We start from the raw sequence: 18,962 nt of genomic DNA, 5'->3' as shown, positions 1-18,962 counted from the left end.
TAAGAAAACAGGGCAGTTTTTCCCCACAATTGCAATAGAAACGGGAAAACCTGGCAACTTTTGTTTTTTTTCTTCGCCAGACAATGCATTTATTTCCCTTTTTAAAAAGGGACTTTAACTTTATACACAATGTTCTGCATTCGCCCATGTTTACATAAATTCTATAACTTGACAAAAAGACCACTAGATTTTCAGGCACATTCATGTAACGTTCAGCGCAAAATACCATGAGACAGATTGTAGAAACGTTTATTTTTGCATGGCGTTCGAGCCCAGGCAGCAATTTGCCTAATGCAGGAATGTTTATGGCTCATTTACTAATTTATGGAGCGGTGTCCTTTACCGGCCAGGAACCCGGAGACTCGATCTTCCAGAGAAGAGCACAAAAACCCTGAAACTCCGGGCTAAACCCGGAGGTTAGGCAGGTATGTTTGCAGCCCAAATTGACGGTGACCGTGAAGAAGCTCACAGCACTCTTGCCCACTATTCCAAGGCACCGCCGTGCTCCCACGCCATTTGAAGAATGGTCATTGGCGGGGGCCATCCTTAGTACCGACGCCTCTCATTGGGCACCACAGGGGTCGGGGGCGGGCCCACGCCACGGCCATGCATGGCACCGCCCAGAGGAGTGGTGACCTCACCAGTGTGCAACAGGGTGCAAGCAATAGCCTGGGAGCCCTATAAAAGGGGGCTCCCGCATGTGTGTTTGATCTCTTGTTTCCCTGCTCCTGTTTTGTTGCCGGCTCCTGTTTTGTTGCTCTTCAGGGAGAAGGAGTTTCCAGCGTTCGAGTGGCCGGAAAATCCATGTTCCTGAAGGAGGGGTCGTGTTTGCTGGTGGAAGGAGGTTGAGGGCAGTACATTTGCAGAAAGGTACCGGTCAGGAGTGAACAGCAAGGGAATAGCAAGGTTTGAGATAGTGGGAGCCGGTAGTGCAGGTGGCCAGTTCGGGTTGCGGTGGGAATACAATGTTTGCTGCGTCGGGTTGGGGCACGCACAATGTGCGGCCGCCAGGTACAGGTTGCGGCGGGTACATAATGCGGGCCGTATCGGCTTGCATCGTAGGATCATCAAAGTACGAAACTCTGGGGGCAGAAAGTTTTATGGCAGGAAGAATAAGTACAGGGCACAGGAATGGGATATAGTAGTGAGGTGGGGGACGTGGGCCGGGGAGCTGGGCAATGTGAAGGGACATTTTCGAAAATCAAGTGGTTTGTGTAGGCCGGCCGCATCCCAAGTAGGGAAGAAGCAATTGGAGGGCAACATTGTCGGCTCGGCCAACAAAATGGGTTTGTTGCCGCGTGCAATGCGGATGAGTAGGGGGGGTTTCGGCCAAGGATCAGCGATCGGTGAAAGAATAAGGTGTATGCAAGGAGGAGATGCATGCTGGGGTTGTAGTTGGAGCACAAGGAAAGGCGAGCACTGCAGTCTCGTACAGGTCGAGGTGTTGGGACACCAGTGAGGTTTACTGTATGCTTAGCATTTAAATCGGAGCATTTGAGGGCGATGAGTTCTGGGGCAACATGCCCGCCTTGGAAGCAAAACGACACGTAGCAACACAGGCGCGATCCGGAGGTCTGTGCTTAAACTTCTGGGTACTAGTGTGACATTGGCGCACTAAATAAACTACCAAACATCATATAGCCAGAACACAGTGCAGTGGGGGAGTGGAATGGTCTAGGGGTTAGGAAGTGTAGGCAGGAGAGGTGCTACGCAAAGTGAACAGTAAGGTACTTTCACCAGCAAAGTGCAACTATAGCTAAACTAATGGGTAAACAATGAGTAGGTAAAGTAATAAGTAATGGCAAGGGTAGAGGTGTTTTGCAAAATCGGGGAGGAAAAGCAGAAAAGATGATTTTGCTGGAAGGTCCGCCCAACGGGCTTTGGTATTGCAGCGGTTTACAAACAAATACAGCCGCAAGCAGGTGTGCAACATCCCGCAACGCCAAAATAGAATTGGGGCTGGGCAAGCTATGGTTAAGTTATGGTGCGTAGGCTGGGTCCCCCTCTCCCTCTTTCAGGGGAGGGGTGCTCTGGCGGGCGTAACAAGGAAGGGTAAATGGGGGTTCCAGGAAGGGGCAGGAAAGGCGGAGTGTTAGGGGGCTGGAAAGGACAGTGGTTGAGGGGAAGAGCTAACACACTTTGGAGGTTTGGGGGGAATATAGAAGGAAGCGTTGGCTTCCCCGCAAGATTAAGAATACAAAATAATATGCAAGGAGCATGTAAAATGAAGAGCAAGGTAATATAAATTAAAATGGATGAAAAACTAAGTTTACTTTGGTTAGAAATTACACCCAGATGATGTGGGCGGGGGACTTGGGGCTCAAGGGGATGGAGTAGTACAGGGGAAACTGATGGAATAATGGAAAAGGAAAAGGTTTAAATAAAATAAAGGAAGATACGCCATTCCTTACAAGCGAGGGCCCTCCTGGAAGGGATTGCAATGGCCGAGCAAGCCCCAACATGCCCCCCCATGTCGGAGGGGGGGCCTCCTACAAAAGGAACCACACGGTCAAGGGAAGACCTCCCTCCAGCACGCCACTGTCTTGACAGTTGGTCCTCCTGTCACGGATCCCAGACATAATGGAGCAGAGTTTCCAAGGAACGCCGTCATGCAAGGGTGACGGTCGGGGACAGGGATCCCCAGCACAAATCATCACGCCACCGGTGGAGTCCGGAGAGCAAGCTTGTCTGTTGCGAATGGAATGAATGAGGGTAGAAGAACAGTGTTTGGAGTATAGCAGGGTTTTCGTGCAGCACAGGCGACCAGGTGCCTGAGGGGGAACTCACTGCTAGCGGTTGCCCCACAGTGAGTCATAGCGGAGGAACTGGTTGCGGTAATAGGTGTCTTTCAGACACGCCCAGCGGATGTTACATGGTGTTCTCATAGAAAGTACTGGTGGATACCACAAGGGAACTGCACAGCCATCAGCTTGGAATGAACGGCGCCCAGGAGTATTAGACTCAGGGGAGGCCATGTATAATGGGGAGGGATAGGGGGCTTGGAAGACCTTCCAGCTAAGGCAGTTGGATTTAGGGCAGCTCTGGGTTTTGGACGAAAGGGGGGGGGACTCATGACAGGTTAAGGGAAGAACGTAGGTGGAGCTAAATTGGTAAGGAAAAGAGAGACCACTAAGGGGAAGGGGGGGAAGAAGATGGAATTTAGGAGAAAAGGGAATCATGATGGGTGCAAAGGATAAGTGGATGGATCCTAAGAAAAGAGACAGAGAACAAATGACCACGAAATGGAAATGAAAATGCACTTAAATACAAATGGGAAAAGAAAAATGAAAAGAAAAAATGAAGAAAAAAAAATGGCCAAAGGGTAGAGAAGGACGGATAAGGAGGGCCGGGCCCTCGAAGGGTCCGCAAGGACCTTAAGGGGCGCGGCGGGTTGGAGGGGGCTTAGGCTGCTACTGCTCAGCACAGAATCCTGAGGGTAGTGGCGAAACGGAACACCTGTAAGTTAACTCCTAACTTTATGTTAATAAAGTTTGCGGTGGCATTTTTACTTCAACTCAGTCAACTGGTCATGCCTCTCATTTGGGCTGTGAGGGGGGGGCTCCAAGGGAGGGTAGCGGATAAGGAACAGGGGTAAGAGGGTGTGTGTGTGAGAGCAGCTTATGTAGACGTGCCCCCACTGAGTGTCGGCGCTAAGGGGGCTGCAATGCAGAATGTTTATGCGGCTGTATCCCCCATGCGCCCTCCAGTGTGCAGGATTCTCCCAGTGGTGCGGTAGCTGTTGTGCTAAAAAGCAGGGACGGGGGTGGGTTTACAGGCCCTGCCCGGGCTGAAAGTTTTCAATTGACCACCCACCTTGGCGATAATCATGCGCTGCCTGTGCCATAAATGGGGGAGGGAGGCAGAGGCTCACTCCACCCGCAAAATCAGTAACTTACAAGTCTGGGAAAGGACCAAGGACCCACGCAAGCAAAACTTTGTGGCAAAGAGGAACCTAAGCACAAAGCTTAACAACATTGTGCCGGCAGACATGGGGGCAGAGTGCAGACTCGCTTCACGAGTGCCACTGCAAATCAATACGCAGCTAGGAAACGGGAAGCCTGACCGATTTGCTTCTTAGAAAGCTGCTGATTGCAACAAATCTTGTTAGGGTGTCCCTCATTGGGTAAAACAGCGAGCAGTTCTGAAAATAGATTTTAGTGAGTGGGGCATATCAATCCGTAGCATTGCTGGTTGCAATGCCAACCTGATTATTGTGTTCGGAACCCCATTTCCCCTCTCTTTTAATAACAATGGTTTTGGAAAATGTGTGACTTGCGCCACAAAAATTCACCAAAACTAAATAGGCATTCAGCCTGATGCCAGCACACTGTTAAACTGTTTAACAGTGTGTTGGCCTGGCAGCCGGTTTAAACTTTTTGTTTCTTGAAATAAGTTGGATCACACTGTTTAACAGTGTGCTGCTGCAATGGCTGAGTTAACGCGGCTGCACGCTCGAGCATTGCCCAGAACGGCAGCCCTGGCGGTTCACTTGCCTTCCTGCCCTTGAATGCAGCGTGGTCCTGCTGGCTTGGTCCGTACAGTGGTGTGTCTGCACCTACAGAAGCGCTCGCTTGAATCGCCTCACGCAAGACAGTAAGGCAGGGGAAGCGAGAGCGACCATGATTAAGAGGAGAATGGAAAGGATCCTCTTAAACACGCAGACACGTGACTGCAAAGGATCCCTCTGTGACCAAAAAGTAAGTTAAAGCAGAGCTTTCAAACAGGTCTTTTGATTGGCCGGATCATTCTAAAAGTCATGCCCATTGGTTTAATTGGCGCTGAGAGACTGAACATAACCATCTGTGATGTTTCTATTCCATTCCAAAGTATTTCCAGTTACCATGTAAGCCACTTATCTTGCTTTTTAAATTCCCTTTTCCAAACTTTTCTGTTAGCAATGTGTTGGTACATAGTTGGCTAGTGCCACCATGTGTTTAAAACCAAAAACGAATAATCTCGACAAGGAGGGTGTTCCAACACTGAGCAGTCTGCCACCTAATGTGCGTTTTAGCAAGGCACTGCTTGTAAATTACTTTTGGCTGGGCGAAGTTAAGAGGAAGGCGAGTAAAGATTAAGCAAGTCGGTCTCAAATTTCACAACAGCGACTTGGTTCACTCTAATACATACCAAGATTAACACTAGGTGACATTTTACATAATTGAAATGAGGGATGTTGTTTTTCGGAGATGCCCACAGTCACAAGTATGGCTAGACGGTCGATAGATAAGTTGCTTGAATGTATATTTTCACGGTCCTGCAATGAAGTTTGCTTTAAAAACATGCACATGGTAATGTCATTAATTGCACCGTGGATGTTGCCTGGGGAGCTGTGAGGGGCGGCAATGCATTTCAAAAAGGCACTCTTCTTGCAGTTTTAGAATTTTCACTACAAAATGCAGAGTATAGACTGGTAAAATTGCTTTGAATCATTTTTTGCACTTCGTAATGCAAATCGTATAAATGCTGCCTTTGAATGGCAGGCATAATTTGCAAGTAATTCCTAGAAGATTGGTCTATTTTTAGCAAGTGTAAAAAGCAGGTGGATTCCACACGCTCCAAAGCATTACCACCACCGCCGTCATAATCAAATGCTGGCGTTAATCCAGGTGGATATGTATGGTTGTTTTTTTTATGGGGGTGGCGAGTGATTTTTACATTTCACCACAATGAAAAAGACCTTCAGTTTTCTATTGCACGCATGCAAACATAACTACAATACCGAGTGATTTTAAATATGTACCTAAAAAAAAAAAAAAAAAAATGAGCCTAACTTCTCTCAAATGTTTTGTTTGGACTAAGATTTGAAATACTCAATATAGTTTTTGTTTCTCATATCTCTTAGGTAAAAAGCTATTTGAGACGGATCATAATCTTGACACATCAGACATTAAGTTCTTGGAGGAAGGTAATATGCATTTGTGTTACTTTTTGACTGGTATGTTTACAGCTATAGGTTATAATCACAGTAAATGTGTGGCAACAATCGAAGCATGTACTAAACTTTGTGGTGTATATTTGGACAACCGTATTGTTTGCATCCTACAAAAGTACAGTTATTGAATAATTCACCAAAAATGCATGTGTTGATGTGACTACGCTTTAAACATTTCTGTTGGTTGCATGTTAGTTAAACATGCACATTTGCGGAGCTGTATTTATTGGTATAAGTCCTTGCATACTGTACCCTGCATACACAAGAAATCACACTTTTATGCAGCCTCTGGAGCACCACTGCAGTAAAACCCTTGTATGCTATAGAAAGGTTCTTTGTTTTGGCTCTGCTTAGACTTTTGGACACCTCTCTTGTCTACTTTGCCACATTCAAAATGACAAAGTATGCTCATGCCTATTATAGTGTACCTTCGAGTGATTGCACTGCTCCCTCCCTCTAACCCACCCCACACTTTTCCCTTTCCCCTCTCCCCTGCACTTGCGCGATCTCAGTCTCCTGGCCTAGTAAGATCTTTGTCTTCCCTCTGTTCCCCCCTCCCTTGCCTTGTCGCGCCTTGAAATACTTTTGTATAGGCTCGTTATAAATGCCAATAACGCAATGTTTTATGAAGAACTCTGCATTAAGGCTTCCAGTTAGCTGGGTGGAAAAAAACAATCTGAGGGACTTCGACGCGTGAAGGATTTGGATACAGGTCATGTTGGGTATAGTGTTACAGGCACACCCATGTCGATGTCCCCTTTCGATTCTCGAAAGACAAGATGCAATACTCTGCGGTTACCACTGGATGTCAGACTATATGCACAGCATGTGAATCTAGGCAGATACAATCATCAGAAATGCTATTACGGTAAGTAAGGCATGTCATACTGGCATATATTGTAGGCAAAGGCATCGCGAAAGTTCATTGGGAACTGTTGCTGTTCTTACATCGATTGCATTTTTGGGTTGGAGTGACCTTAAAGACCAATTACAAACTGTGGCTTTTTTCCCCAATTTTTCACAGAAAGCGCTCTGTCGTTCTGGCAGATTTGTCAGAAATATTTACACACCCCTCTATTTAAAAAATTAATCTGCCGCCACTGCTCCCAAATGGCATTTCGATAGCCTGGTCATTGAAGTTTCTGTACATTTTTCCTCCAATCCCCCTGGTACTCATAGTGGTTATCAAACTGAAGCAGTGCAGAGCAACAATGATTATACTGATTGCCCTAACCTGGGCATGCTAGTCGTGGGTGGAGTCTTTGTAACCTCCAGCCAAACTCCTAGGAGAATGCTTCCAGGCAGGACCCCCCCCAGACTAAAAGGTAGTGTCTTCCATCACAATCTGCCTACATTGAACGTCAGAGCTTGGCACCTGCGCTCATTCGATTCAGGCTTTTTAAACTTGCAGCTGACTGCATGAACATTCTGAAAGTGGCGAGAAGACCGTTCACCAGGCTGTCTTGCACCTTCAAATATAAGACTTCTACCTGGGGTGTCATCGGTGAGGGACATTACCCCATCACCTTCGAGCTGCGGCGATCCCATCTTGCCATTTTTATCTGGCAAAATATAGTATTTCTTTTCAATCTGGTCTGCTGATAAAGTGACTTTGTGCTCTGCCATGTGCGAGGCAGTCTGGAGACCAGCTGTGAGGCGGGCACGGTCATGCATTGTTCATCACTTCATAGAGGAGACATGATGCTGAATGTTTGTTGTCTGAAGCAGAAGGAAATTTGAAATTGCAACTGTGCCAGGGATTTCTTACCTGGTACATAATGGGCAACTCCTAGAGAACACTGGCGGCGTGTGTGGTCTGGAAGGGCAGACGCATTGAGTAGCAAAGCAAAATGAAGGTGGCCAATTTTATCACTTTGGAAATATGAAATAAGGTTGAAAGTCCCCTTTGTATGGCATTTTTTTGGAGTACCCTGAAGGTTTTGCTTGCCTTCTGCTGCGATTTCCCTTTTTAGGTCCTGCTGAATCTTTTTATGGACCACAAAGCATTCTCCCCCTCCCTTCTTTTAAGATTTCTGAAATAGTTTCTGGTCAGAGGGACTTCTACTGAGCCTGCCTGCAGCAGCAACCCTTTAGTACATGGTAATGTTAGGAAAGTTTTTCTTGTTGCTGCCTTCCCTCGATAGGCCTCTATGGAACCCCTCAACGCTTTGCTTTTGTTAGTTTCCTGACCTGATTTTTTTTTTTTTAAGGCTAAGCAAAGCCCTTTAGCTTTATTTGCCATGCTTATATCCTCTTCTTTAGGGGAACTGATTAGCCCCTATGCCCACTAATGCAGGGGTACCGGTTTGCCCGTTTTTAAACTACACACATCTTCTGACAGAAAGGGGAGGCAGGGGTACTTTGCATCCATTTTATTTTGTTATAACATTTCCTGTAACTTTCCCAAGGTGTCCAAGACTGGCTGGTGGCAGCATATATTTTTCAATCATGGTTTGTTTTCATCTCATGTGCACTTTTGCATTTGAACGCATAATGCCATTTCAAGTACCATACATTCAAATTGATTGTATCAAATGTGTTTCGCCCTGTCTTTGTGTTACCTTGTTCTTTCACCTTCTTCCTGCCTTTGCAGGACAAGCAAACCCATATAAGGAAAGCCCTTTCTCGGGCAATGGCTTTAACGTCCAGGGCAAAATGGCAATGTGTTCTTGGCCGGATGTGGAGGCTTGGACAGTCTGCCGTGCCTGTTGCTGGACAGATGTAAAGGCAGAGTTTGAATGGTGCATGCACAAGTCAATCATGTGTCCTCTTCCTCTCCCCTACCAATCACGCCATATTATGCCCAGTCCTACTTCTTTACATATCCAACTCTTGGTGCCGACATGCTTGTCAACTGGCTTGGCAAACCCAATGCTCTTCCTTGATGGGGATTGTTTCTTACAAAATAATCTGATGAACGCCTCCACGCTACTACAGCACGCTTGGGCACCTCTCAGGTCCATCATGCAACCACTCACCAACTAACTACATCTAGCACCATGCTTTGTTGCTTCTAGATTTTGTAATAACAATAAAACTCTGCTCTAAACCGAGCTGTACTCTTGTGAGTTCTACACTTGTGCTTACCAATTTGAGAAAATAATCATCCCATCTTTGACAACCATATCGCTCTCATTCATCCTAATGGTTTTTCTTCTCTGATTCTGGTCATTCTATTGTCTAATTTCTTTCACCTCCTCCCCTTCAGTTCCATAAAGTAAGGTCTGGAGGCACCCTGGAAGGGTCACAATATGCTACCTTTCAAACAAGGGCAGGTACACTAAGCTGGTGATGGGCTCAGTATAAGTATTAGATTGGAGGGCTCTGGGACGACCCTGGCTTGAATTTAGAATAAAAGTAGGACTTCTGCAGCCGTTCTTCAGGTTGTCGTTCAAGCCAAGTGATGCAGCCTGCTGAATCCCGAAGACGTACATTTCAGCAAACCGGTGTGGCCTCCAGCAGTGTCCAGGAAAACCCTGTCCCTCTGTGCTTCAACCTCTGGACTGGTGGCTTTTTCCTCCACGTTTTCGCCCCCGTTTCTTATACGGTACGAACCAGGTAATCGAGTCCTAATCCGGCTTCCACACTTAACCCCGGACTTCTTGCCTTTGCCTCAGTTCCCAAATATGTCAAGATTGGGAGCAAAACTAGCACAAATTTGAAAGAGCTATGTAATATTAGAAATTGCAGGGTGCTGTTTAGCACCTATTTATAGCCTAGAAAACGTTGATAACCTTGACACCAACATCTACCAGGAGTTACTTTTGAGTCCCCAATTCAAATGGTGCCGTAAAACATCCCTGTATGACACATTCCTGTGTGTTTTGGGAATGTGTAAATGAGCATTAGGACACACAAGTAAATTACAGCATAATGGACAGTTTGTGTCACGGTATGGACTACTGGCCTGTTCCCCAGAAGTAGCTTCTTACTGGGTGGTGCAGGATAACCTCAAGCTGCATTTAGCCCTGAATTATTATTTCAATTACTGCTGTTTGAAAAAGCAGCATGTAAATCTCCTCGTGGAAGCTGAATTTTTGCAATCTGTGTGTTCTATGCTTCTTTTCTTTTTTATAGTAACCCTATATATAAATAAACTATCATATCAACCCTGCATTCAAGCAAATAATGATTTAAAATGTTTTTTTTTATTCATGCGCCTTTGAACTTTTAGAGATCTGATTGCCCTCCTGTCATGCCAGTCAAGGCCCATTGCTTTTCTGCAAATGGGGAGCACTGTGCTTCAGTGTGAGGATTTAAATGGAATTCTCCTAGATCCCCACACATAACAACCCGTCCAATCAGACAGCTCCTTACTCTTCTCCCCCTTCTTTTGGCCAGTAGGTGGACAGTCGCTGAATGAGCCAGAAATAAAGGTATGGTTTTACAGAGATAGTGGAGGGGCCTGAAAAGGAGTAGCTGGAATGAGGATGTGCACAGCCGTATTTTGAATTCCTTCTTGCCCTCTAAGTAGCAATATCCAAGGTAAAGCGCAGTGGTAGCAGCCCGACTTGGGAGGGAGGGGGCTTTCACATCTTTCCCTGCTTGGACGACTGGCTCATCTGAACACGATCACTGGAGCTAGTGTCCGATAATCTGCTCCGCACATGCAATCTTTTGCAGTGTTTGGGCTTTTCCCTGAACCTCAAAAAGTCTCAGGTTCAGCCAGCTCAGTGTCTCAGGGCTTTCCTGCCTGAGGATTGATTGGCGAACCTCTTTCAAATGGTCCGTGTCCTTCAGTCACAGACACATGTCAGAGCCTCAGCCTTACTGCACCTTCTAGGCCTCATGACCAAGAAGGTCTCGGATCAAATGGCTCTGGACTTGGTGTGGTGGGCTGAGCGAGACAACCTGCTGAAAGGCGTGTTGTCTCAGCAAACCTGGCCAAGGTGACGGTGGTTATGGACACATCTGACAGGTTGGGGTGCTCTCTTGTCGGACCTTGCAGTGAGTGGCCTGTGGTCTCCCATGGGGTCTTGGGTAACGCATCAACTTGCTGGAGTGGAGGGCAATAGGGCTGGCTCTGGTCACCTTCCTCACCTCTGTGAAATACAAGACTATCGATCCTGATGGCCAAAACAGTGGTCATGCATTACACCGATCCTGATCATCCCAGATTGTGCCCGGAGAACGTAGTATCCGGAACTGCTGGACATGTCCATCTGCCTTGCTCTCCCAGTCGGAGGGGCAGGTAATCTATCCCAACCTCGGCAGCCTTAATCTTCATGCTTGGCTGCTGAGATACAAGGAGTGGAATTTGTCTGGCGATGTCCTTGATGCGCTCCTTTCAGTGGAGGCGAAATCAATTTATGCTTGCTGCTGGCGTATATTTTTTATTTGGTGCCGCAAGTGGGACCCTGGATCCTTTATCCTGTCCTCTGTCGACCTGTGTTGGATTTTCTGCTTTCCTTTGCCCAAGCGGGCCTACAGATTGGCACTGTTAAAGGGTTACCTCACCGCAAACTTTATTCAAGTGGTCCCTGGAACAAAGCTAGTCTTTCACAATCCCCACTGTTATGCAGTTATTGCAGGGTTTGTGTTACCAGGTTCCTCCATGCAAGTTTGTGGTTCCGGCATGTGATTTAAATTTGGTGTTCTTTGCCTTTCACAAGCCTCCCAGCTTGTGGCCCAACAGTGATTTCTTTTTCAACAAAACGATTATATCATTGTGCAAGATTTTTACCTCCAAGAAGTGCCTCAGCTCCCCTAGGCTTTACTCAAGTGACACTGGCTGCCCTGGTTCCCTGAAGACTCTTCTAACCTCTGACTTTGTGTTTGAGCTATCCCTCCAAAACGTCATACATAGCTTACTTGTATAGTTGGGAAAGGGTTAATCTACATTGCATTGGGGGGTTCAAAAGTGCTTACCTATTTGAGAAACTTGATAACCATTGTTTCCTTCCCTAACCTATTCCTTTTTGCCACACATCAGTATGACAGAAAAATGGTAATAAGTGATATATTAATGTCCACAGTGTCCTAGCTATTGAAGTCACCTGAGGGTGTAGGAAATTCTGTGTGCAATCCCAAAAGGGCATCTACTTAATTTACTAAACTGAATGAGTGTATTTTGAAGTGTATTTCTATTGTTGCTAATTGCTCCCTTCTAAAGAAAGCTTATTTCAAAACTGACTGTTGAATTAATAAATCATTATTTAATCAAGAAACCTTGAGTGCAAGTGTTAGTTCAATACTTGTCACTGTGAAACTCTTTTACAACACTACAGCTCACATTGACCCCTCTGAAAATGAGCCTGGCTGCTCAATCACTCTACCAACTTGTGTAGTACAGACTTATTCCAAAGGTTGGGTTACCTATTGCCAAGAGGACAAGGCTGGTGTACTCTCCTACAGGGTTACTACATACAATCTTGCCTAACTGCATCATTCCCTGAGCCTTTTCTCCTTCCAGTTGATCCTCCTGCAGAACACCACCCCCCGTGGTCAGGATCAGAAAGAGCCTGCCTTTCCTTGGCCACCTGGGAAGAGACTTTAGACAGGGAATTAGTGAGAATTCCATAGGATTCATCACATCACACTTGGTGATCTTCCTGGTTGACATCACTTCCATGAGATGGGCAAGTGAGCTCAAGGCGTTCTCTTTTTCTCCTTATTTGGCTTTCTCCAAAGAGAAGGTGGCTTTGAGTGCGAGACCCTCCTTTCTGCCGAAGGTGGTCTCAGATTTCCATCTCTTTCAGAAGATCCATCTTCTGTGTTTTTTCCTACGCCTCAGCCTTCCAAGGCAGAGTAACGATTCCATCGACTGAACCTGGTGCAGGCCCTTAATTTCCAAGTCTCTCATACTAGAGAGGCTAGAAAATAGGACACATTTTTTCGTTGGTTACGCTGGTGCTTGTGTTGGCAACGCTTTGACCAAACAGACCCTATCCAGATGGATTATTCTCTGCATCACAGAATGCTATGATCTGGTTGGGAAGGGATGTGCCCGAGTGTCTCCGTGCTCATTCTACCAAAGGAGTGGCCGCCACCTCTGCCCTGCAGAGGGGAGTCCCTGTCCAGGACATTGCCCAGGCCGCTATGGGGGCATCTTTGCACATGTTCGCTAAACATTACTGCTTGTATTCCCTTGTGCTTCAGGATTCCCAATTTGGTATGATATGGTATTTGTAACGCGCCTATACACAAGTGTTTCAAGGCGCAACGAGGCAGGGAGGGGGGAACAAGGGGAAGACAGACAACGATCCTACTAGGCCAGGTGTCATTCAGATCGCGCAAGTGCAGGGGTAGGGGGGAAGGGAAAAAGTGCAAGGGGAAGGGGAGGGTGGAAGTTCAGTACAAAGTAAGTATAATAAAAATAAATAAATAGGGCCAGCTGGTGGCAAGTGCAAGGTAAGTGCAGACAAGTGCTGGGAAGGGGGGGCTGTAGGGATACAGAGACAGTCCCGCAGTGCAGGGGTTGCCAGGGAGGCAGTGCAAGTGGAGGGTGGCTGGGCCCAGGACCGAGGTCGGTGAGAGTGGCCCAGTTGCAGATTCAGTGCAGTTTCAGTGAAGAATTTAGCAGGGCAGAGGGAGAGAGAAAGCAGAAGCAAAGAGGAAGGTTTTGAGGTGCTTCCGGAACCGGAGATGGTTCTCCTTTGTCCAGATTACATACTGCTTTGGGAGTCTATCATAGACAAATGTTCTTACTGAAGGCTGTTTCTGCTGCGGATTCTGCATCGCCCTCCCTACCAGCCCCTCTTTTTTTTAAATAACATTTATTTAATTTTTCATAACGTGCCGCACACCCATAGGTCCCAGGGCACACAAAGAAACATTACAAGACAAACAGAAATCAGAATGCAGAGTGGTATTATAGCGAAGTAACTCACTTAGAGGATAATTTATTTTGCTATACTCCTATCTACAATCGGCTTCAGGTCCGAGGGCATATTGGAAAACTAGTTACAATTTGCCAGAAAGAGAGGAAGATTGCCCCTGTCCGCAACCAATCTCGGATTAGCTTGCGTTCACCAATCGTCCAGCTTAATCCTGCGCAAAATCTTCAAGTCCAGACATTTTACAATCCCTGCTCCGGTTCTACCACAGAACCAGGTCATCACCTTATTTCTAAGGGCCACTCTCTTTTACATTGGTAATAGGAATTTCTTGGATCCAGAGCTAATTCCCTTAATGACTTAGCAATATGCAGCATCTCGGATTTGCTGAGTCGAACAGTTCTAAAGGGGTTGATTCTAGTTTTAGTACAGACTGTAGAGGCCACAGACTGGACTGGCCCAAATCTGTATCTTCTCAAGTCAGACCTACATGAACAGGCCTATCAGTAGGTACAGAAGTAGGTGCAGAGGTAGGTAATGAAGTAGGGATGGAGTAGAGCGGCATCACATTTTCAGGTACCAGCGGCTTCGAGATATTTAAAACCTCAGGCTTGGTTTGACTAGTTTTATCCATGGCCACTACAAGGCCAAAATCCTGCAGAGATTTTGCAATCAATATTAACCATATCAACGGGCCCAGATGTATCTGTCTGACAGAAATCATCCACCTTAACAGGGTGGATTAATGTCGCCACTTTGTCCAGCAAATCCAGCCATAAACCAAAGTCATGATAATGTGTGCATTGGAAAAGATCAGCAGCAATTTTTCTCGTCTCCGCTAACTGCCATTGGGCAGAAGGCGAATCCAACTCAAAGAATGATCATCATTGGATCCCAAACTTTCCTTGCGGGAGATGCTTGTTTTCTCCCCTTTATAAAGGCAAGGCTGGGGGTGGGGGGCGTCATATGTATCGACTGGGCTACCAACTCAGTACCAACAGTCTGGTCATCCCATACACCATTTGGCTGGAATCCCCTGATAATGCTACTTGCTTGGCACCATCCTCTAATCTCACTCCCCCATTAACATCATCAGAGAAGCTGAAATGCGTTTCATGGAGACGTCTTCTTCTACAAATACTGGCAGCTCTCACCTCAGTTCTACGGGGAGTTAGCATTTCACACGTGTTACCCTGTCCTATCAGGACCATCTCGGAGACCAATATCAAAATATGTACGAGTTACAGGTCACTCCATATGTGGTTGGGCAATCATCCCCAGCAGTGTTTATTACGAACTAAGACAAAAAAAAGAACCGTATTACCAGCAACACGACGCAACACAGATACCAGCACCGCACTCTCCAGCCACAGTACACTGCCTCCCGCCGCGCAAGACACATGAAATGTGACCCGAATGGGCAGCAGCCAACAACTCCACTGCTGCCCTCAGCCCTTCCGGCTACCGGATTCCACACGCCCCCCCGCAGCGACACAGCCCAGCACAGCAGAACAACTCTGGCAGAAGGGATCCTTGAGCCGTGCAGCCTCGGTACTCATGCTTCGCTCAAACGCAGTAGAGGAAAGGACCCAACACCCATGTCAAGCCGCACTGCCTACAGACGACCGCTATCGACTCTTGTGGGTAGCTAGTACACCATCGATTCTAAGGTCCCTCAACGTCAAGATTTCTGGGGGAAATGGGTGGAACTAAGCTCATGGGGCACGTCACAGATACTTCTACTGATCCCAACATCACTTCTGGCATGGGATGCATTGAGGTGTCAGACAGACCGTCTGCGGAACTGCGTGGTATTTCCTGGCGGCAGACAAGTTTCCGAAGAATGGCTGTGCTGGGATATGGATATCATAGAGGAGGAATCCGTGGAAGGAACATCCATCCAAAAGAACATTACAGAGAGGAAAGTAATTTGGTCTTCTCAAGCATCCGTCTCCTCAAAGCAGGACTGTATGGCTTCTTGTGCTCACCACCCTGGCCGGTTCCTGTACTCCATGTCATTTATCCATGCTTGCATAGGGAATCTGATGACCCTGGCTGTTGCGATGCGTAGGTGTGTGGATGTTTGGGGTGGGGGGCTTAGGGAGAGTATGGGGTCAAGCACTACCGAGGTCTGCCCTAGAAGATGTCACGTCTGCCTAGGCTAGCCCCAACCTTCCGTCATTACTAGCAGAACATGAAGTCTGAGGCTGCACCCTGGAGCCAGCTCATGGAGTCCGCTGCACATGCAGAAGCTGGTCCATAGGAGTCTGGGTGGAGGGGGTCTCTGCAAGCACTCCATACCTTGCAGCCAGAGCGGGGAAAATGCCCACTGCATGTTGGTTTGGATATGTGTTTTCTTTGCTAGCATTTTTCCTTCCTGTTAACGGATGGTTCCCACATCCGCATTTGAGGGCCCATTTATACAACTCATTGTTTAGTAATAGACATAATAAGACTTCTGTATACTGCAGTGAATGAAGTATTTTTTATTACCTTGTCTCGGATTAATGTTGGGTCTGCAAGCAGTAAGTTGCTAACTTTTTTTTTTTTTTTTTAGAACTTTCAAAGGTACTTCCAGGATGCCTATACTATTTTGGCCCTATGTATGTACTACATTCGTACCCACAATAGCAAAAGGCAAGAAACCAAATTCTAAAGGTATTGGAGAGAGATGGTTCGGTAGGAGTAGATTGGGGAACCCCTTTAATGCTACAAATAAGTTAGTCTTAAAAGGGGGGTATAGTTACAACATCAGTCCACTGCAGAATCCTTAAGCAGGGGCATTATGGATCACACCTGTAAGTTAACTCCTGCCAAATAAATAATGTTTGGGATTTGTACTCCCACACTCCAACTGGTTTGACTTTGTATTGCATGACGGGGCCAAATGGGAGGTTGGAATGTGATTGGTTAATCCATGTTTTATTGCTGCAAGGACAATTGCAAGCTTTCCTGATAGGAGAGCACACAGAAATGGCACGTTTTGGTTTGACTCTTTGAGTCTACAGGGGATCTTCCTCTGGTACAGTAGCAACAAAGTTGTCTGTTGCTCATGGTGTGATGGTCTATGTTTTTGGAAAGAGACTGCAAGTGTAGTCGTCCGCCTCTGTCGAGCAGCCATTCGTGCTCAACATTGGAGCTGAAATGGCAGCAATGTGTGTTTTTCCAGCTGTGCATGTCAAGGTCATCTGCAGCTCTGCGTCAGGAGCTTTGGAGCGATTGCAAGAACTGGCAGTTTTGCTAGGCTTTAATGACCTAGTTCAACCAAAAAAGTGATGGGTGGAAGGTTTTGAATAAATCTAAACCACTGGCACTTCTCTGGGAAACCTTCCACACTACTGTTTTTTAGCCTGTCTGTGCCATTGCAAAAGGGGTCCAGCCATCTGCAAATCAGTAGGGTACTGCCACCAATGGGAGCAGCCCAGCGCAGCCCGAACTGCTAGACCAGGACCCCCCACCCCCTGCACTGAAACACAAGCAAACCCAGACATGTTTTGACCTTCTTGCCGGGTTTGTGGTTCAGTCGACTAATGCATACACTACAGGGGCCTGTGTTTGACCTCAAGATCACAGGTTCGGATCCTGGCAGGTCCACTCACCCTTCATCCTTCCAATGTAGATAATGAGTACATTGAGTTGGGTAACAATAAACTGTTATCTGTCATTAGCACCAAGATGCCCCTCTGGGGTGATTGTACGCTCACACAGGTTATGTTTGTTATTAGGCCTCTTCAGTGAGGTGCAGCTTGGTTCCCTAGGGCGTAGCGAGGAAGGGACCCAGGTCTGGGCAGACCCTCTCACATTGTGAGTCAAACTACAAGCAAAAAAGTGATGGGTGGAAGGTTTTGAATAAATCTGAACCACTGGCACTGCTCTGGGCAACCTTCCACACAACCATTTTATAGCCCATCTGCGCCATTTCAAAAGGGGTCCAGTCACATGCAAATCAGATGTGACCAAGCAGTTTAGGTTAGACGGCCCCTTTTGAGGCGGGCCCAAGCCCGATTTGCATATGGTCTTACCTTTTTGTAATGGCTTGGCAAACGAAGAACAATGGCCTGCAGGGTTGCCCAGAGTAATGCCAGCGGTTGAGATTATTTCTAAACCTTCCAGCCATCTCCTCTTATGGTCTCCCTGAATGGGACAGTTAAGCCGAGACATAGGTCCCAAGCCTGTTGGGCCTACAGACCCCAGCTTCTCCTCACTGATGACACCCAATGAGGCCAAAACATGTCTGGGTATGCCTGTGGTCTCGTGCAGAAGGGATGTGACCTAGCAGTTCAGGCAGGACTGCCTCTTGGGGGTTCGACCAAGCCTGATTTGGATATGGTCTTTCCTTTTTGTAATGGCACGCAGGCGATGAACGATGGTCTGGAGGGTTGACCAGAGCAATGCCATAGGTTCAGATGAATTCTAAACCTTTCAGCCATCACCTCTTTTGTTTTCCCATGATGATATACCGGTCTGTCCTGTGTGACTATGTAAGTAAAATTATAATTGTGTAGCGCGTAAAATTTTAAAACTGTCTTGTGCTTTTTTAACACACCTAAAATAACCTCTTCCATGTTTCTCTAATCGTTCTGAATGTTTTAAAAGCAACTTCTTCAGGAACTGGTGCGTAGGGATCTTCTCCTATGCTCCCATTTACCTTCGCAGAACACCTACCTTACTGCATCCACCCCCTTGATGATTATCTTGAAATTATTTTCTTGATTTTGTTTTTTGAAATTTGATGTTTTTTCCAGATGTATCATTTTAACATTTGTATTCTGTATTTTGTTTAGTTACTGCATGTTTGGCTCATGGGCATCTCCTTCATGTATGCCGATGGATCCTTTATCCGGAGAAAGGTTTCTGTGGGCCAACAAAGAGGCTCCACCCATCTCCACAATCCAGTCATTCCCATATATTCACGCACTGCATACACCCATTACAAATTAAGATAATATGGAGGGCAGTAAACAGAAATGCCTTACCGCTGCAGTGAAGTGCAAGAGCAAAATGTAAACTGCACGTTGTCATGGCTATTTTAAATGGGGGAAGAAGAAAATAAAACAAATACCCTCCTTCACAAAGAACATTTGACAAAGTCACCCAATGCCATGCAATTACAGAAAAGCTCTCAGCATTTTTAAATGTGTTCCTGGTGGTGCTTCACAAAGTGATGCTGTGCACTGGCCATTACCACATCGCAGACCAACAATTCCCTGGGGAAGGTGTGCCTACACACTAGGCACAATGTCACGTTTTTTTGG

At 46.5% G+C, this 18,962-nt stretch overlaps 1 protein-coding gene across 1 annotated transcript in view; it reads left to right on the top strand.

Moving 5' to 3' along the window:
* RWDD1 (RWD domain containing 1) overlaps positions 1–18,962 on the top strand; it is a 279,324-nt gene that overhangs the window by 203,103 nt on the left and 57,259 nt on the right. Inside the window, exon 6 of the mRNA XM_069606657.1 lies at positions 5,843–5,905. Within this exon, the coding sequence (XP_069462758.1) occupies positions 5,843–5,905 (63 nt within the window). The remainder of the gene's footprint in view (positions 1–5,842; positions 5,906–18,962) is intronic.

This window comes from Ambystoma mexicanum, chromosome 4p (genome assembly GCF_040938575.1).
Source record: "Ambystoma mexicanum isolate Mex_15411 chromosome 4p, UKY_AmexF1_1, whole genome shotgun sequence".
Taxonomy (NCBI): Eukaryota; Metazoa; Chordata; class Amphibia; order Caudata; family Ambystomatidae; genus Ambystoma; species Ambystoma mexicanum.
This window is presented reverse-complemented; position numbering and strand designations above follow the sequence as displayed.